At 44.4% G+C, this 18,337-nt stretch overlaps 2 protein-coding genes across 7 annotated transcripts in view; one reads left to right on the plus strand and one right to left on the minus strand.

Moving 5' to 3' along the window:
• Positions 1-18,337, plus strand: part of LRRC71 (leucine rich repeat containing 71) — a 2,015,367-nt gene that overhangs the window by 611,787 nt on the left and 1,385,243 nt on the right. The gene's annotated exons all lie outside the window — the stretch shown is intronic.
• The window catches only part of LOC122808792 (non-structural maintenance of chromosomes element 3 homolog), a 131,979-nt gene continuing 122,095 nt past the window's right edge, over positions 8,454-18,337 (minus strand). For all 4 annotated transcript variants that reach the window (XM_044079836.1, XM_044079835.1, XM_044079838.1 and 1 more), the window contains exon 6: positions 8,454-8,555. In XM_044079836.1, coding sequence (XP_043935771.1) covers positions 8,457-8,555 — 99 coding nt within the window. In that variant the 3' untranslated portion in view covers positions 8,454-8,456. The remainder of the gene's footprint in view (positions 8,556-18,337) is intronic.

An 18,337-nucleotide genomic window follows, 5' to 3' on the forward strand; every position in this document is an offset into this window, starting at 1 on the left:
GAGATAGTCTCGGGATCTGCAAAAGGAGCTTTATACAAATGGTGATGAGTATCCGGAACCCTGTAGTACCTATCGGGCTTAGCAGGGGCCGGTGGAAGTGAATCAGGAGCAGTACAAGCATCATTAAATGCATCATCTACAACAGAGAGAACTGGAAGAATGGCTAAAGGCCTATGCTGTGGTAAATGCAGAAAGGTTATAAGCCTCTTCCTAGAGTCTGAGAAATCCTGGCCCTGCCACTGAAATTGTTCCCTCATAGCATGCAAGGTTTCCCCAAAGGAAAATTCCTCAGGCGGAGAGGCAGAAGGGATGGACTCTTCAGCATCAGAGTCTTCATAAGGGGAGAAAGAAGCCTCTGGAGGGTTAGTATTATCTGAATCATCAGAGGAATCATCTGTAGAAACTGGTTCAGGGGGCTCTGCTCTAGGCCTCTTCTCTGGAGGTGGGTGACAGGCCCTGTCTGTGTGAGATTGGGATCCCCGGATTAAAGAAATGAGATCCTCTGCTAGACTAAGCATTTGTGAACTAGAGCTAGGCCTGTGAGAGGGGGTCTTAGCAGGCACAGATTTAGTAGTTTTAGCTGCTTTAGCCCTGGCAAAAGCCTTAATGGACATGGCTGCAGGTGGCCTAGTAGCTCCACGTGCAGGGGTGGAGATATCCAAGGGGATAGTGTCAGATAATTCCTGAGAAACTGCCTGAGCAGAAGGTAAATCAGAAGCAGATTCCACGAGGTTGGAAGAGGCCTCGGTAGGAGGTAAGTTTTCGGCTGAAGGAAGAACCGCTTGCTCGGTTTCAGCCGAAACAGAGACACTCGAGGTTGGCCTAACCGCGGTTTCGGCCGAAACCGCAGACCGCTTGTGTCGGTCCTTTTCCTTGCGCTTTTTTGATATTTGCGTAGTCGGAGGATCCGACGGCATAATGTAAGCAAAATCGGAGCCGAAAAACTCCTCAGCAAATTCCGACCGACGTCTAAGCGTCCATCGGTTAAAAGAAGCACAGGGTAGACAAGCTGCTACGTCGTGGTCTGGGCCTAAACAAGGTAAGCAGTAAGAGTGGAAATCTTTATGAGGTATTTGTTTCCCACAAGTTAAACAGTTATTCACTTTTTCTGACATCGGCTGAGGCAAGAAAGAGTCCCCAACGGGGTACTTAGCTTTTTAGAAGTCTTCGGTAGTAGTAGAAGAATTCGGTAGTAGTAATCTCTGGTTCTGACCGACCGGCACTTGCGAACAGCTTCTGCTTCGGGCGCCACGCGGCAAGAAAGACTGAGGAAAATGGCGTCGGCTGATGCAGTTATACCCGAATAACTGCAGCTATGACGTCGGGCGAAGTGCGACACCAGCCGAGGCCAGACCCAGACTTTGGAATCTGGCCGACCGAAGGGCTGCCTGACGACAGGGCAACCCATTTGTAAGGACTGCAGATGCATCCTTGAAGGACATCGGGCCTGTCCCAAAGCCCATCTGAAAAACAGACTCCTCTGAAGACTGGGGATGAGGAGACCATCTACCCTTTTGTTTCAAGAGATCAAGGATGTCTTTGAAGGAGACATTGGGTGGAGATCTGGGGGACCAGTCTCCTTCCCCAAGGTCCGTATTCTCTGTGAGGGATTCCACAGGGGACACCAAGTGTCTCTTCTTGCACTTTCTCTTACGATGAACTTCCTCTACTGGGGGCTCCTGGGGAGAATCTGAAGAGACAGGGACTCCCAAAGGGGAAGGAAACCCCCTGAAAGCTCAATCGGGAGGGCTGACCCAGGACAGGATGGAGGCCTCTCCGGCGCCAAAGTACAGAGAGGCAGGGAAGGACCAGTAGGTGCGGAAGAGGAAACTCCAGATCTGGAGAAGGTCCTCTCTACCACCTGGAAAGCTGAGGGACTGAAAGCGGGCCCATCCACCACATTTGAGGAAGGGCCTCCTCCCGAAGGGGAGGAATGCATCCAGAAGCAGCCCCCTGACCCAACTCAGGTACAGGGCTCACCCCACTCCGGGGTGGAGGAACAGAATAAGCAAGGGACCCTAGTGGGGTAGAGAAAGAGGGAATACTGCACCTCGCTGGAATCTGACCGCAGACTTGGATGAGAACGAGAAGCATGGGGGGGGGTTCCTCTGGCCAGATGGGCAGGAAAAGCCAGAATCCCCAACTTTAGCTGGGCCTTGAGAAAACTTATTATCCTGTTCATGTCTGAGGGCAACAGACTCCTAGAAGATCTTGAGAAGGAAGAAGAGTGGGTAGACTGGGATGGAGATCTCCCAGACCTACTGCCAGGCTCCTGGGAACGGATCCGATGTCTTGGAGAAGACTGGGACCTCTGTTTTGAGGTGGAAGGGACAGCAGGTTCCTCCAAGATTATAAATTGGATCCGATGACCCTGTTGGATCCGAAGGCTTAACAGACTCAGCAGATGGATCTGATCAACCAGTTGGGATCTGAGGCTGGCCTAACCTTGGTTGGATCAGACGGCCTCTGATCCGGAGAGGACTTGGATCTGACAGACTGCTCCCACAGCGCTCAGCTCCAAAGCGGACAGGGCTAGGATCGGATCTGGAGACTTGGGATCAGACCGCCACAGTTTCTTAGTAGGAACTGGTTGGAGAGAAGGGGTCTTCCTCTTTGGATCAGAAGAGGAAGCCTCAGGTGGGGAACGAAGGGACCCCTTGGACCAGACCCTTTAGAAGTTTGTTGCAGTGCTTAGTCAAGGCCTTGGAGTTAAATGCTGCACAAAGGTCGCACTCAACCTCCACGTGTGGGGTGCCCAAGCAATACGCACTCTCCTTGTGCATATCAGAATAAGGCATTTTCTGACCACACAAGATGCCCTTTTTAAAACCAGCAGGCCTATCAGACATCCTAACTATCACTGCAACTAGGAACTACCAACACTACAGAAACAATTACAGAAACAGTTACAGCCCTAATGGCCATGTAAAAAACAGGCGCCAAAAGCCCCCACACACAACTACTTAAAACTAAGCTACGAGAGGGGAGGGATTAACACTGCAGGAAATGGTAACGCACCTAAACTACCCTAGAAGAGACTACACTAGCAAGAAAAACCTAACCTAAGACATGATAAAAGTAAAAAAACTGACTTAACCAACCAGAGAACACGCATCTGAATAAGAAGCACGGCAAACAAGATCTGGGGGTTAGAGGGCGGCAGGACATCATGGAAGAGGAAGGAGCTATAGTCTTGGATCCATCTGTTGAAGGCTGCCAGCTCGGATCCGATGTTGGATCCTAGACCATATCATGATGAATGATGACATGGATAACATCACATCAATGTGGTCTATCATCAATGTGGTCTATCTGGGACTTCTTGCAAAAGACAACTACTGCCAAAGAATGGAACATTTGTAAGGAGCTGTCACACCAGCAAGGCCTTGCCGACTTATGGTAGCTGGGAGTCTGTCCTTAAAATAAGGAAGTATCAGCATTCTTTGAAGACAGAATATGGCAGCCACAACAGATATTCAGTCCATGAACATCCTGGGGGACAAGTGTTAAGAAAGAAAGTCATACTTTACTTACTTTGTCTTTGTTGATCAGGGTAGAGCACTGATCACAAATGACCAATTCTGGTCTTAGGTGGGGGGGGGGGAATACAAGTAGAAAAGACAATGAAATACAAAATGTAATAAAAAAAAAGCATAGTTATGTACAGTTTATACAAAACTATATGACAGTCAAACTGACAACCAAGGCTATAGTAAAGATTAACTGGAATTAAGTTAGGCAATGTGGCCAGAGAGTCATGACTGAATTATATCCAATGGGAAAAGAACCCCCTCAGCCCCCTTTTTACTATGGCACGAAGATAAGCATCTTGGAGATCCAACCAGTACCAGCAGTTTCCACTTGAGATGAAAGTATAACAAAATGTGGTGACAATGCAAAAGCTTTCCTTGGGAATACAGGTGACTGAAGTACTCCAGTACCAAATAGTCTGCCATTTGTTGCCTTTCTGGCACTAAAAAGGAGTGAAAACAAAAACTCAAGCCAGAGATGAGCTGGATGATTCTTTGAGGAGCTTCAGTGCTTCCTCCTTGCCACAAGTTTTTGTTTTGAATAGTGTCAGACAGTAAGGGGAACAAAAAGTCAGTTTAATCATTAGCCACTAGGGTTCCTTGCCAAACATCTTTGCTGAGGTCTTGTCAAGCTACCACATGGGAGTGTCAGCTGCTCTTTCAGGCTGGAAGATTAGCAGCCAAAGTTTCTGCTATCCACTCCAAAAGGGTGCCCCCCTCTGCATCTTGTGCATACTGAGAGCCTCAGATTCTGTTCCAGTGACTACTGCCGCCAGGAGAGTAGTAGACAGACCTTCGGCCCTCAGCTAAAAGGGCTCCTTTCCCCCCCTTCTTTGCTTTTAACCATCAACAGATTAAACAGGAGTTCCTGGAAAGGGCCATCAGTGTACGTTGTTTTGAATTTCTCAGTAAAAGTGGAGGAGGAGGAGCAGGAGTGACACTGCATCATAAGGCTGAATACTACTGGGAGAGCTACCCTGTGTACAGCTCCATACATTTCCTAGACTATTAAAATGTCTTCCAGGAAATCAGCCTACTGGCATAAACAGATCAAGCCCCGAGTACATCCCATGTTACTGGAATTCTATTAGCAGCTTGGGTGTCTAACAGTGCTGGCAAGGCAGATAAGCATGACTGCGTCCTTGTGTGTGTGTGTGTGTGTGTGTGTGTGTGTGTGTGTGTGTGTGTGTGTGTGTGTGTGTGTGTGTGTGTGTGTGTGTGTGTGTGTGTGTGTGGGTGTGTGTGTGGGTGTGTGTGTGGGTGTGGGTGTGGGTGTGTGTGTGTGTGTGTGGGTGTGTGTGTGTGTGTGTGTGTGTGTGGGTGTGTGGGTGTGTGTGTGGGTGTGTGTGTGGGTGTTTGTCAAGCTTTTGTGGAGGCTAATGCTAGGAATGACTGCTGTAATGCAGTCTGGGAGGCATGGGCACCCGAAGGGCATGAGATGTGAACAGCACCGGAAAAACAGATTTAGAATCAGATTGTCAAGATTTTTCATTGCCAAAATTCATATGGTTCAGATAAAGCGACTGACAATGCAAAATCAACTCCAAGTAAAAAAACAGTGGCGTTTAAGTAGGGGGCAGCCTCCATGCATCCCCCACACCCCTTGATAATTTTATACACAAACTCTCGAGATCGCATTACAGTGGGGAAAAGGGCACATTCACCAACCACCACTGTACAGTGACCTCTGAGCAACTCCATTTCTGCTTATCAGTTGGTTTGTGATATCTTACAATGTTGATCATATGGTCTCGAACATATGAATTTCGACAATGTAAAGAACCAACAAACTGATATAAACCCCTAGAAAACACCTGTCTGTCTACTCAACCTACAAATACACCTTGCTACATGTGGATAGGGCCAGGAAGGAAAACCACCATTGAAGTCACACATTATGACCGTTCTTGGACTCCATCCCACTTGGAGGCTCATCATTCAGTGCACTCCATATTATGGAGGCAGTTCTCTGACATTTTTATAAATGGGACCTCTAAATAGGACAAGAGCATCTTGGAAGTGCTACATTAAAGGACCTGATTTGCTACAGGCCAATGGGGAAGGATCAGGCTTAGTGACGCTGAAGGTCTGAAACTAGCCTCCACGGCCAACTAGTCTGGGTGCCAAGGCAAGGCAAAAGAGAATCATACCTAGCACAGATATTATCAGTGAACACAACACAGTGGCATAAATTGGCATAGTACAGTGGGTCGGATGTCAGCAAGCTCTGCTTTGCTTACTGAAAGCTTAATGCTTGTGGTTCAGATATCAGGCTCGGCATAAGAGGAGCCAACTTTCTAGTATCTGAAAGTTAATATTAATATCAGTGCTAAAATGAGTAACACAAGGGATTCAAAGGCAGCGAGTCCAAAGCTAGGGGTATGGCATCAGGACCACTGACACCTGCTGTGCCACAGGGGGCTCCTGTTCCTAAACTGGTGACAAAGGCGGCATAATTCCAGGCAAGAGACTAAACTCAACTCCAGACAAGAGGATTGAAAGATAGCTAACAAAGTTGGTTTCAGATTGTGTAAAACCAGGAGTAAATACAGATACTAGGCAGCCATCAACTTCTCATAATGTAACAGGCACAACTAAAATAAGTCATGCATCACATGAAAGGCAACAACAGGGAAGTCCCCTACAGAAAAAAACGTTGTCAGAAAGGATGGGCAGGGCCATCAGGACCAAAGCTGCATCTTTAAAAGACTATGCACTCCCACAACAGGCTATCACTTCTTCCAAACTAGAGGGAACTAATGTCAGAGAAGGCATGGAAGGCTCTGAAAATTTCTTCTGCAATCATGTCCTTCACCATCCAGTGCTTATGATGGTCTTTGCTTTTACTTATTTAATGTATTGTTATACTTTTCCTCCCTAAGAGACAGGAGAATTGGATGAAGTGGCTCTAGCCCCAATTTCCCAAATCGTCTCACCATAAGCACGTTTGCAAATCTTTTGTCATGGATTTCTAGCAGTTTCACAGAACCCTCTATAAATATGGCACCTTCAGGTCTCATATGAAGGGTCTGGGCAAAAAGTGAACTGAAGGTGAAAATTCGCAAGTGGTACCTGTCATATGTCTCAACCTCTTAGTGCAAGACATCTGGACAAAGCCTGACAAAATATGGGGGGGGGGGAGCAAAGGCCCCAAAATAGGGACAGATTTTAAATTGTGCGCTTATAAAACTTAAAGTTGTAGAGTAATAGGGTTTATGTTAACATATATTTTCTGAAAGATTTGACATCTGAAACTCAAATATATGTCATTTAGTGACTTCAGTCCTCAGATCATCCCAGTGATTTGCCTGAAAACCACAAATTTGATGAGGAACAGACCAAAAATATGAGGGAAAAATCTGGATATTTTGCAAAAATCTGGACAGTTGAGGGGTATGGCACCAGTCTGCTACGAGTTGATGTGTTCATGGAAGCCAAGATTCAGTGGATGGCAGATTTCAACATGAAAAAAAGTCCTTAAAATACATTTAATACCCTACACACTGCTTGACATGATTTATACACACAGATTTATATATACGTGCACACACATACGCGTGCACGTGCAGCTACACACACACACACACACACACACACACACACACACACACACACACACACACACACACAAAACTGAACACCCAAAATTAAATACTAAAGCACCAAAAGGCATTCTAACTCTTTCAGTCTAAACATTCCTACCATTAAACAAACAGAGGTAAGCTCAAATTTAGCAAAATTACAAGTCAGGAAAAATATCCTGTGCTATTAATGCTCCAAATTCTTCTCTAGGTGGGAAACAACCAAAGGGACCAGAATACAGGAACTGGATAAGGGTGGATAGAGACAGGTAATCAGTTGGGGCTAACAGCCCAAGAAAATGGGATTTACAGAGTGATTTGCTGTGCAGAACTTTCTGCACAAGTCCTACAGTCCTTTGGCTACAGTACTAAAAATCAGATTTGGCTGTTTTATTTGCTTTCTTAAAAATGTCAACTGCCTTTTAACTTTTCTTTATTCTAAATATTAAATTATTAAAGATTGAATTGGTACACAAGTACACAGTTACAGCTGACAAATCAGAGTACATAAGTGATGCGAGGGGAATTTTTGTTTGGAGATGACCTAAAAGATATAGCATTCTCCACCCTCCTAAAGTCTACTTAAGGTAAATGGAGACTCACTGAGCAAACAAGACTTTCGTTCTCCTTATCAAAGACGGACAAGGAACTTAAGTGTAACTGCTTGGGGCGGACATGCAGGATAGGAAGGTTATGCCAGTCACCAACTTCAACAACACATTTACCATTTAAAAAAAAATAAACATTCTTTAGTTAGTCCAACATCTGATTCACTGAATATGAAACATGACCAGAGTCTGACCCATCAGATATAGGGAAAAGAGGTCTTTAAAATGCAGCTTTTACAATTAGCGGGCTACTACACTATACCTACATTAAAGTCAGAGGCCAATATTTAACCTCCCCCTCACTACACAAACATTTGTAGTAGGTATGCAATTCAACAGTGCCACAAATCTGGAAGGGAAAAGGTGCCACTACAAGAACAAAATCAGTAACTCTTCCTTCTGCTGTCTGGTCTTTTACAGCCCTCTACATGCATATATACGTACACACACACACACACACACACACACACACATATATATATATATATATGTGTGTGTGTGTGTGTGATACATGAATATAAATATTACACACACATATGCACGTGTGTGTGTATGATACAGCTATATAGATACATCTATAAAATGTGTGTAATATTTATATTTCTATGTCATACATGTATGCATGCACTTTCTTTACTGTACACATATAAAAATATAAAGCAATGATAAACAGAAAAAGTAACACTGTCCTGAAATTAAAATCTGTAGTGAAGTTTCAACCCAATTATCTCACTTTCTTACACTTTCATGCAGTCTCCTCCTTGGTGCTCCAGCCTGTTTACAACGATGTAGACATGATTCTTGACATCAATTTCTACCAGTTTCAGACCAAACACCTAGAAAGACAGAAATGCTGTCAAGTAAACCTGAGCTGTCATTAAAATATACAAGGTTTTCCAACTTTAGCAATTTACATGGGCTTTACAATTTTGGAGGCATATGAAAAAGAAATGCAATGCAATGATCAGCAAATTAAAAGGTCATTACACAACTTAGCCTGGTACTTAAAGCTGAAACTATATCTGTTATCTACACACACAGTCTCACACACAGTCCACTTACTGTCTCAAAGTTCATGGCTCCACTTTTAAATACCACTTTAAGTTGCAGTAAACTTGCAAGGAATTAGATGAGCTTAGAGTTATGGATGGTGCACCAATGACAGTTTTCAGTGTCACATGCACAGGCTTGCAGATTGCTGCTTTAAGAACTATGAACTTGCATCTCAACATATCCAGGAGTGTGAAATTTATTTTGTAACCACACTTCTACTGGGAAGACATGGAATAACCAGAAGTATTTCTGAGCTGTTCCTTCCACTCCAGCAATTAATGAAACATAGGTCCGTGACAGCAAGGCAGAATACTCCTAGAGAGCCACCAATAATTATGAGTGTCTATAGCGAGCAGGTATGTGTATGAAGTTAAGCTCCCATTAGCAGCAGCCAAAGACAGACCTGCTAGAAGCCCATCGGATTATCAAAACGCAGAACTAGTTATAAACCTTTGATTTTATAAACATTCCCAAAGTGCAAGAAGAAATGGCCTGTGTGTGGTCTTCATGCATGGACAGTTGTCCAAGTAAGACAGATTCCTTCTGAAAAGATCTGATGCTTTATTCCAGAAGCTGGCCAGAGAACACCAAGATCTTTACTGGTCTGCCTTTTTTCTTCTTCTTTGTATTCAGTCAAGTAACAGATCCCAGCTAAATTGTGGCAAGTTCTGTGACGTGCATAGAGCTTTGAACGGTTTCCATGACAATTCAACCAAGATCCGAAGCAAAGTAACCAATATATCCCAGTATTCCAGTACACAGACAAAAAGTGAACTTGCTTAGACCAGTGCATTCTGCAACTCCAACTCAACTTGCCAGCAGGGAGGATGCTACACCTCAGGAAGCAATGAAGGAAATGCAAGAGAAGAGCTGGGAGTGGACAGCCAGTTCTGAGTGGGACTTCCACTCAGGGATACCAACAGATGTCCAGACTGACAAATGACTGATGGTGGGGCAGCTCACTGACCTCTTAAACCTTTTAACCTATTATGAAGTAAAGCAAGGCTGCTGTGGAAGAGTTTTTTTTTTTAATCCTAGAACAAACATATTTCTGTTAACAGAAACAGAAATTTTGTACTATGTTGATGAAAAGTAAAGCTTCACTCTCCTATCCCCAAAAGCATTGCAAAGAATGTCGTTACAGATACTGTGTTAATAAACAGAGGTCTCTTCTGACATCTGGGTTGACGGTTTTACTTAATTACATTTGTTAAACACTTCTTCCTAGCATTTTTATTCAAGTCTGATGTTTAATCTTGGAAGGCACCTTTCTAAGGGTGCAGAGCCTTTTCAATTAATGGGCAGAGAAATGAGGTTAGGCTTGTATCCACTTATGACTCTTACTCTGGACTGGGAGGGGTTATCACTTGTTAAATCGTAACAAAGCTGGGAACCATTTGGGGTAAAACTGATCCTTACATGGTTACCCACCCTTTTTAGCTTTTAATATAAAGACACAAGCTAAAATTATAGTCAAGACAGTGAAAGGTATGTACCATTTGATGCTGTGGCATTTGGGTATCATTGCTGTATCAGTTATAGGCATTTTTGAAAAAAAAAAAAAAAATTGTCCATTTTGCTACTCAAATTACCTACGCGCACACAGTAATTATTAATATAAGCGTTCTCTTGTACACCTACTGTAATACAATCATCCTATTCTTATAAACTTGAATTGTTAATAATGGAGCTTTTCTCCCCAGGCCTCAGCTGAAAATGGGTAGCATGCCCAGTACTTTCCCAGTAAAAAATGTAAAATAACTAAAAAAATAAATAATAATGACTTAGTTAAAAAGATGGGCAAATGTATGGACTGACTCGAGACTAATTCTAAAGCCACTTTAGATGGACAGGTAGGATTTGGCATAATAGTTACCCCCATCTTTATGAAAGACCAAATAAGGCTGCTTGCAAGATAAAGCTTCTAATTCAGAATTTTTTTCTGGCTGAAGTTACTGCAATAAAGAACAAAGTCTTCCAATTTCAAGTCTGCTGAAGAGGCAGGCTTGAAGTGGGGATGGGAGTGGGGTTTCTTAAGAGTTTACAAAGTAAGGTCCTAAGAAGGGTCTGGATCCTTAAGTGGTGGTCTCAAAAGGCAGGTGCCTTTGAGAAATGTTTTTGAATCTTTAGGGATGCTATGGAAGAGGAGTTTGAATCACTAAAATAATCTGAGATTGCTGCCGGCTGTACTTTGATGGTAGAGTACTTGCATCTGAACGGAGGAGGTCTGCCAAAAAACAGAATACACACTGAAAGTGAACTGAAGGATACAGACCCTTGCCAAAAGCCTAAACGGGAAACTTTTACCATTTACACAAAGACTTTGACTGAAGGCTTTTGGCAAAGCAGATAAAATTTGAACCCTCCAGATATTACAAGAATCATTGGCCATCAATGGAATTGGAGAAAAAGTACAGTTAGTTTGAAAGAGATGATATTTGGATGAGACTTGCCAGACAGGAAATCCATTATGGGATCCATAACCCAGTGCAGTCATAGAAGAGGAGCGCACAGTTGGGAGCCAGAAGGGTGCAATGAGAATCACCACTGCCTTGCACATGGAGGTGTTCTGTAAGAACTTTATTAGCAGAAAGGGAGGTTACTGCAGTAACTTCAGCCAGAAGAATTTCTGAATTAAAAGCCTTACATGAGACGAGGTGCCCAAGTATAACTTTAGCTGCTGCATCCTGAACTGGTGGGAGATACACTGAGGTTGCAGCAAGGCTGGTCCCAGTGTCTGAAAATGTCTGCTGCCACTATCCAATTGAAGGACCACTCGTGAGGTAAGAGAATACATCGATCCTACCTGCCACAAGAATACTAGTTCAATCGGATTAAGTGCACTGCTAGAAAGCACCATAAAGATTCAGCCCACTGCCAGACTGTCATGACCTCTAGACATAGCAGACAAGAATGGGTTCTCCCCACTTGTTTATGCATCACATCAAAAATGGGTTTGTCTATCAGGATGAAAATCACACCACGAGGAAGGAAATTCTAAGTGCCTGCAACTGTAGGAAGACCACCTTTATCTCCAGAGTGCTGATGTGAAGATCAGCCTTTAGGACTGGTCCACGTTCCTTGAACCATCCACCATATGAAACGCACTCCCCAATCTCAACAGGGAGATGTCCACAGTAACCATGGCCACAAGAACAGGAAATATATAGTCATCCCTGGTGAACCAAGGGTCTCCAATGAAGGTCTCTCATGAAGAACCAGAGCTACTGAAGCCATAGAACCCAGGAATCAAAGAATAAGAGCTGCTGGTGGACTATGACAGCTGAGAACATCCTCTGCTTTTAAGTGAGCAGAAAAAAGGCTCAATTATGGAAGTTTTAAGAGACTTTAAATGGCAGCCTATAAAATTTCAAGGACTGAATGGGTTGCAAACTTGTCTTTTCCTAGCTTACAGAGATACCAAAGGACTGACGCAAGTGGAGTAAATAGTCTCTTGCTAGGATTAAGGGTTCCCTTGTGCTTGCAGTGAGGAGTCAGTCATCTAGGTATGGAAAAACTCAAAATCCCTTGGTTTGCAGGTTAGCAAACTTGGAAGTGCTTTGTGAGAAAGGGTTCGGCTGAACAGAAATGGGATTATGTAGCCTCTGCATAGGATACTCACCACCCTAAAATCCTATGTAATGGCCAGTCAGCCAGTTTTGACGGTGGAGATATAAGCGTTCCATAACTGCCTCCAGAGCGGAGCAGAAGGGCAAGATTTCAGGAATGCTGGAAACGTTTACAAAAGGAGCCATTAAACCCTTGATTCTTTGGATCCCCTCTGTCACTGGGGTGTCATCCATCAGAGTTTCCTCTCTTCAACCATTATGGTTTCTGTCAAGAGTCGAATAAAATGCTGAGATTTTTTTTTTAACCAGACACATTCCTCACCTTTTCTTCCCACAATAAGATTGTTGTGGTTTAGAGAAATGAACTTTGACAGCAGAAAGTATTTTTCCCTTTTGTCCATTCTTCAAACATGTCTAACTTTTGGACCAAAGACAGATGATTCATCACACATGGCTTCCAGGAGAGAGGCTTTTGAGTTCTTTGCAAAAAGCATCAACTCAGCAATGCATGGCAATGGAAAGCAATGCAAGTGCCCGCTGCCCTAGATGGAATATTGGCTGCATTAGAGATCAGCCTCATGGTAACATCAATAGCGAACATAGTAGCTATTTGAGCTTCCAGGTCTTTCCAATGTCAGCAGTTTGGGGGGGGGGGGGCTTCTGAGGGAATCTAGTACCTGATCAGCCAGTTCCCTCTAGAACTTGGTAGCCTGAGAAATATAATATATTGCCCCCAAGGAAAAAATTCCTGAGGCATAAACACACTTCCTAAAACAATCCATCGTTCTGGATTCCGTGTTCAGTGGCTACAACATGGAGATCTCCCTGTTGATAGCTCTTTGTGGCCACTGAAATCACAACTGAAATTAAGAGGTCCTTGTGAGGAATGTGACCCTACCTGTCTTGTGGGGAATCTGTTCTACCACATCCAGGTTCCGTCATGCTCTTTGAGAGACAGAATCAATGAGGAGATGAAGCTTGGGGGACTACCCAGGTAGCAGATGGAGTAGTTCTTAAAGTCCTGAAGAATACCTCCTCATCGTGGGGGGAAGGGTGTCAGTGGCCAAATTCCCCCCCTCCTGTTTAGGGCAATTTGTCTCACTAATTCCATTAATTCACCAAAAGTGGTGCCAATAGGGGGAATTCCACAGGACTCTTTCCCCACAATTGAGGTCAGTGCCTTCAATAGATAAACGTTGGAGAGAATCCAACTACTGCCATCTGCTCTGACAATTGAAGTGTTCCCCAGCCCTTTGAGGAAGAGAAGTATCAAGGCCATCAGAACAGGGCTGTTCATGGGAAGGATGATGAATGTTGCTAGCTATAGATATAAATCATGTAGTCTAGGAGGAGAGACGAAGTTAACAGAAATACCCCCTTCCCATGTTGAGCCTGAGATCTTCTCAAAAGCCTTGAAAGCCAATGTCATAACTGATGGTATTTAGGAAGGCACCCTCTGATCCAAAGCCAAGTCTAAAACAGAAGTATGCAAAGAATGCATCCCGAGCACAGACGAGAGGAACCAGCCAGATCCAAGACCAAGACTGGTGTTGTGTCAAAAATCACAGCACTTGAAGACAATGATGGACCCAAACAAACTGGAGCTGACTTGGACCCTAGGTGACAGGCACTGGAGCCCTCAGTTGTGGGACCCAAAAGGCTCTGAAGTCAAACTGGAGGAATTATTAGTAAAAAGACAGTTGTGTTGTTAAAGCCAATAGAGGAATGATTAGTGGGAACCTCTGCTCCAAAACCACCAGCACAGGGACTGGAACCAAGGAAGGAGCAAAAGTAAAGGGAGTAGAAGGGCAAACCCTGTCAAATCTCAGACTGGGGGAAAGGGAATGACACCCATATCTAAGCAGTTGACAGACAAAATTAAGGCTATGATCTGTAGTCAGGATTAGACCCCCTCAGCCCTGATCTGCTTACTTGTCTGACTTTGAATAAGTCACTTAACCAGACACTGCTTGGAGGCAACTGGAGATTTGGGCTAGGCTCCTCAATGGTATCCTGGACTGCAAGCCTAGTCAACCACCTACAAAGGTTTCAGAAAGGATGCCATCATCTGTTCTCATTCAATGTCAACTAAACTCCTGGAAGAGCCAAAATAACTGATAGATGCTTTAGAACGGGGCTTGGAGCTCAAAAATCTAGAATTTCCTTTTCAGGAGACCATGAGCCCAGAAAAGTCTCTTAGGGGAACAATCCAAGAGAAAAAGAAGTTATGTACTTACCATAACGTTCCATGCGAGTTGTTCATCTCACCTTCATTCTTACAGATGGGTTCGGAGCTGATCCCCTCTGCTCCAAATCGGCCTACAACAAAGCTCGAGGTCTTCAAATAGCTTGAGCCCAAGTCCCTATCCCATGATGCACCTAGTTACCTCAGATCTGGTTTGCTGCATATAATAATGCATGTCATTCTAACCCTCCATAAGAAGGACTGAGCAACCAGGAAGAATCTAGCACCTGCCTTCGAAATGCCCAGGAGGGGGTAGTAGGAGGGTAGGAAGTAAGAATGAAGGCGAGATGAACTCACATGGAACGTTATGGTAAATACATAACTTCTCTATGTGAAGTTGTTCTATCTCGCCGTTCATTTTTACAGATGGGTAGCGTCCCAAGCACCATCTATCTTGGGTGGCTCACGGGAGTATGTTTTTCAGGACAGTAGACCCAAAAGAGGCCCGGTCAACTACAGAGTGATAAAGGTATGAGGTCTTGATCAAGTGGCTGCTGCACAAATGTTATCAATACGAAGTCTGGCAGAAAAGACAGAGGATATAGAAACTGATCTGGTTGAGTGGGCCTTACTTTTGTGTTGTAAGGGCATTTTGGCAGCTGAATAAACAGATGTGATACAATCAGATAATCACTTAGAGTTGTTTTAGCCACTGGCATACTTTTCCTGGAGTCTGAAAATGAAACAAAAAGCTGTTCAGATTTCCTAAAATCCTTTGTTCTATCCAAGTAAAATTTGAGCGGTCTGTGAACATCAAGTTTGTGCAGCATATATTCTAGATTGTTGGGAGTGACTGGGGAAGAAAATTGGCAAATCAATAATCTGATTAAGATTAAGTTTCAGTGCAAACTTTAGGCAAAAAGGAGGGGTTTGTTCAAAGACAGACACTGTCAGCATGGAAAATCAAGTAAGGAAGTTTAATGGACAAGGCTTGACGCTCTGACACTGCAGGCAGAAGCAATAGCTACTAAAAAGATGGTCTTCCATGACAGAAATTTGAGGTCACATGAAGAAGTTGGTTCAAATGCAGGAAGAATAATGTGGGAAAGCATAAAATTTAGATTCCATGGGGAATAGGGAGATTTCACAGGTGGTCTGAGATGAAAAGTCTCTTTGAGAAAGGCTTTGGATAATGTGTGTGACAATGTTCAATCCTTCAAATGCAAGATGAAAACTAGAAATGGCAGCAAGTTGAACACGAACTGTTGCTGCTGCAGCTCCTTTGTTGAAAATCATAGTCAAGACCTCTAAAATGGAGGCCACAGAGGCTTGGTAAGGATCAATATTGTTTTGAGAGGACCATATATAACATTTTTTCCATTTGCTAAGGTATAGCTTCTTCGTAGAAGATTTATAAGAGGATAAGAGAATTTGCTTCATCTCACTGGAAAGGTTATGGAACCTGGCTATGATGGGAATTGGAGCAGCCAAGCTGTCAGCTTCAGGGACTGCAGAGAGGTATGAAGTTCCCCTGATGATTGAGTCAGAAAATCCTGGGTCCAGAATCCAATCATCCTCCAAGAGATGAAGTCAAGGGAAGGGGAACCAAATCTGATGAGGCCAATGAGGGGCTATTAGAATTATGGTCCTTCCCAGGGTTTTTGCTTTCTGTAGAACCTTGGGTATCAACGGGATTGGTGGAAATGCACAGAGGAGACCCAGAGGCCAATTGTGAACGAGTGCATCCCTTGGGGCTTCTCCAGGAGGGGGAATCAGGGCAAAGTAGCTTCTACATTTCATGTTCATGTGACTGGCAAAAAGGTTGCAGCAAGGCTGGCCCCACCTGCAGAATATCCTGTCCAATATTTCTTTCTTGAGGGACCACTCGTGGGGCAACAAAATTGCTCTGCTCAGCTCGTCTGCCATCACGTTGGATTTCCCCGGGATGTGCGTTGCTAACATAAAGCAGCGGGTGGATATAGCCCACTGACATACTCTTAGGGCCTTGCGACAAAGGGGATATAACCTGGTTCCTCCTTGTTTGTTCAAGTACCAAACCACTGACTATGTTGTCTGTCTAAATCGCAATCGTACCCAGAGGAAGAGAGAATCCTGGAAGTACTGCAACGCCAAAAGTACTGCTCTCATCTCTAGGACACTGATATGCAGGTGTCTCTCTTGATTGGTCCTTGGGCTGTTCTCCCCCTGAAAATGCCTCCCCCCACCCTATCAGGGAAGTGTCCATGGTCACTGTGGCCACTGGTGGGGGCAAAACAAAGGGATGACCTATCGTGACATGGAGAGCTCAACCACCACTGAAGATCCTTTTTGCATGAGTTTGTGATTATCAGGTGAGACATGGGAACGCTCTTGGTAAGACCATTTAGTGAGCAACAGCCACTGCAGTATCCGCATGTGCATGCGACCCAGCAGTATGGCCAGAATTGCAGCTGCCATCATACCTGGCAATTTTAGAACTTCTGACGCTGATGCCTTGTTTTTGGATATTAGATTGCGGACCTGCTGACGGAGTAGTAAGACTCTTTCTACTGGAAGTCTTAGCGTGGTGGTGGTGGTAGCATGCAGTTCTGCTCCGATAAAAACTGCATGTTGCTATGACGACAAGGCAGAGTTTTCTAAGTTTATTGTAATGCCCAGTTGGCTGCAGTGGAGTCCCTGGCTTGAATGAGTTGATGCCTGGTGGTGGCAGTGAGGAGCCAATTGTCTAGGTATGGAAACACCTGGAATCCTAATCTTCTCAGGTGAGCCGTGACCACTGCCATACATTTGGTGAACACTCTGGGGGGCTGTAGTGAGACCAAAGGGCAGGGCTCGAAACTGGTAATGATTGGCTCCCAGCCGGAAGTGCAGATGATCCCTGGATGGTCTGGCCATTTTTATGTGGTAGTACGCATCCTGGAGATCTTTCGAGCACATCCAATTGTCTTTCCCTAAAAAGGGAAGTATCGACTGAAGCATGACCATCCAAAACTTTTCTAGACAGATTTGTTTAGCCGGCTGAGGTCCAATATAGGTCTCCAGTCCCCTGTCTTTTTTGGAACTAAAAAGAATCTTGAGTAAGTTCCGGATCCTGTCTGGTCTGCTGGGACTGGTTGGATAACACTCTCTTAGCAACGTTACCTGTTCCCTGTAACTGGGTGGAACGTCTGAGATTTTCCTTGTCGGTGGAGGGGGTGTGGCAAAAGGAATGAAGTATCCTCTGGAAATGATACTTTGTACCCAGTTGTAGTTTGCTATTTTGAGCCAGGCATTTGGATACAAAGATAAGAGACCCCCGACTGCCTCCAAAGTAAGACAGTCAGGCCTCCTTTCGGAAGCCCTGGTAGGTCTTCCAAAAGAAGTGATCTCTGTCACCCTGGTTTTGCGGACTCCCTCTGCCACAAGGGCGGTGTCTTCCAATACTGCCCCCTCCTCTGCCCCTGGAGAGGGGTTCACCACGTGTGTCCTGAAAGGCTCCTTGGGCTTTTCGGAACCACATTTTCCCTCCCCTTTGACCCTTGGGGTAGGGTCTGGTAGGGGTGGAAAAACAGACTCAGACAGCAGAGTCTTTCCTTCCTGCTCACACCTGGTCAAAGTTTCCTTAACTTTGGGCCCGAAAAAGGACTAGCCATCAAAAGGGGGTATTTATAAAGGATGACTTGAAGGGCTCCATGAAGGAACACAAACGCATCCAGGAGCGTCTCAAGAGCAATTCCTGTACCTACTGCCCTGCTTGTTCCTTCAGCTGCATACGAAATGAGGCACATGGACGAGTTAACAATAGAGTTGAGGGTAGCATGCTGGGAGGCAA

The sequence above is a fragment of the Protopterus annectens genome, chromosome 8.part0, assembly GCF_019279795.1.
Source record: "Protopterus annectens isolate FY-2018-M chromosome 8.part0, PAN1.0, whole genome shotgun sequence".
Lineage (NCBI taxonomy): Eukaryota > Metazoa > Chordata > Ceratodontiformes > Protopteridae > Protopterus > Protopterus annectens.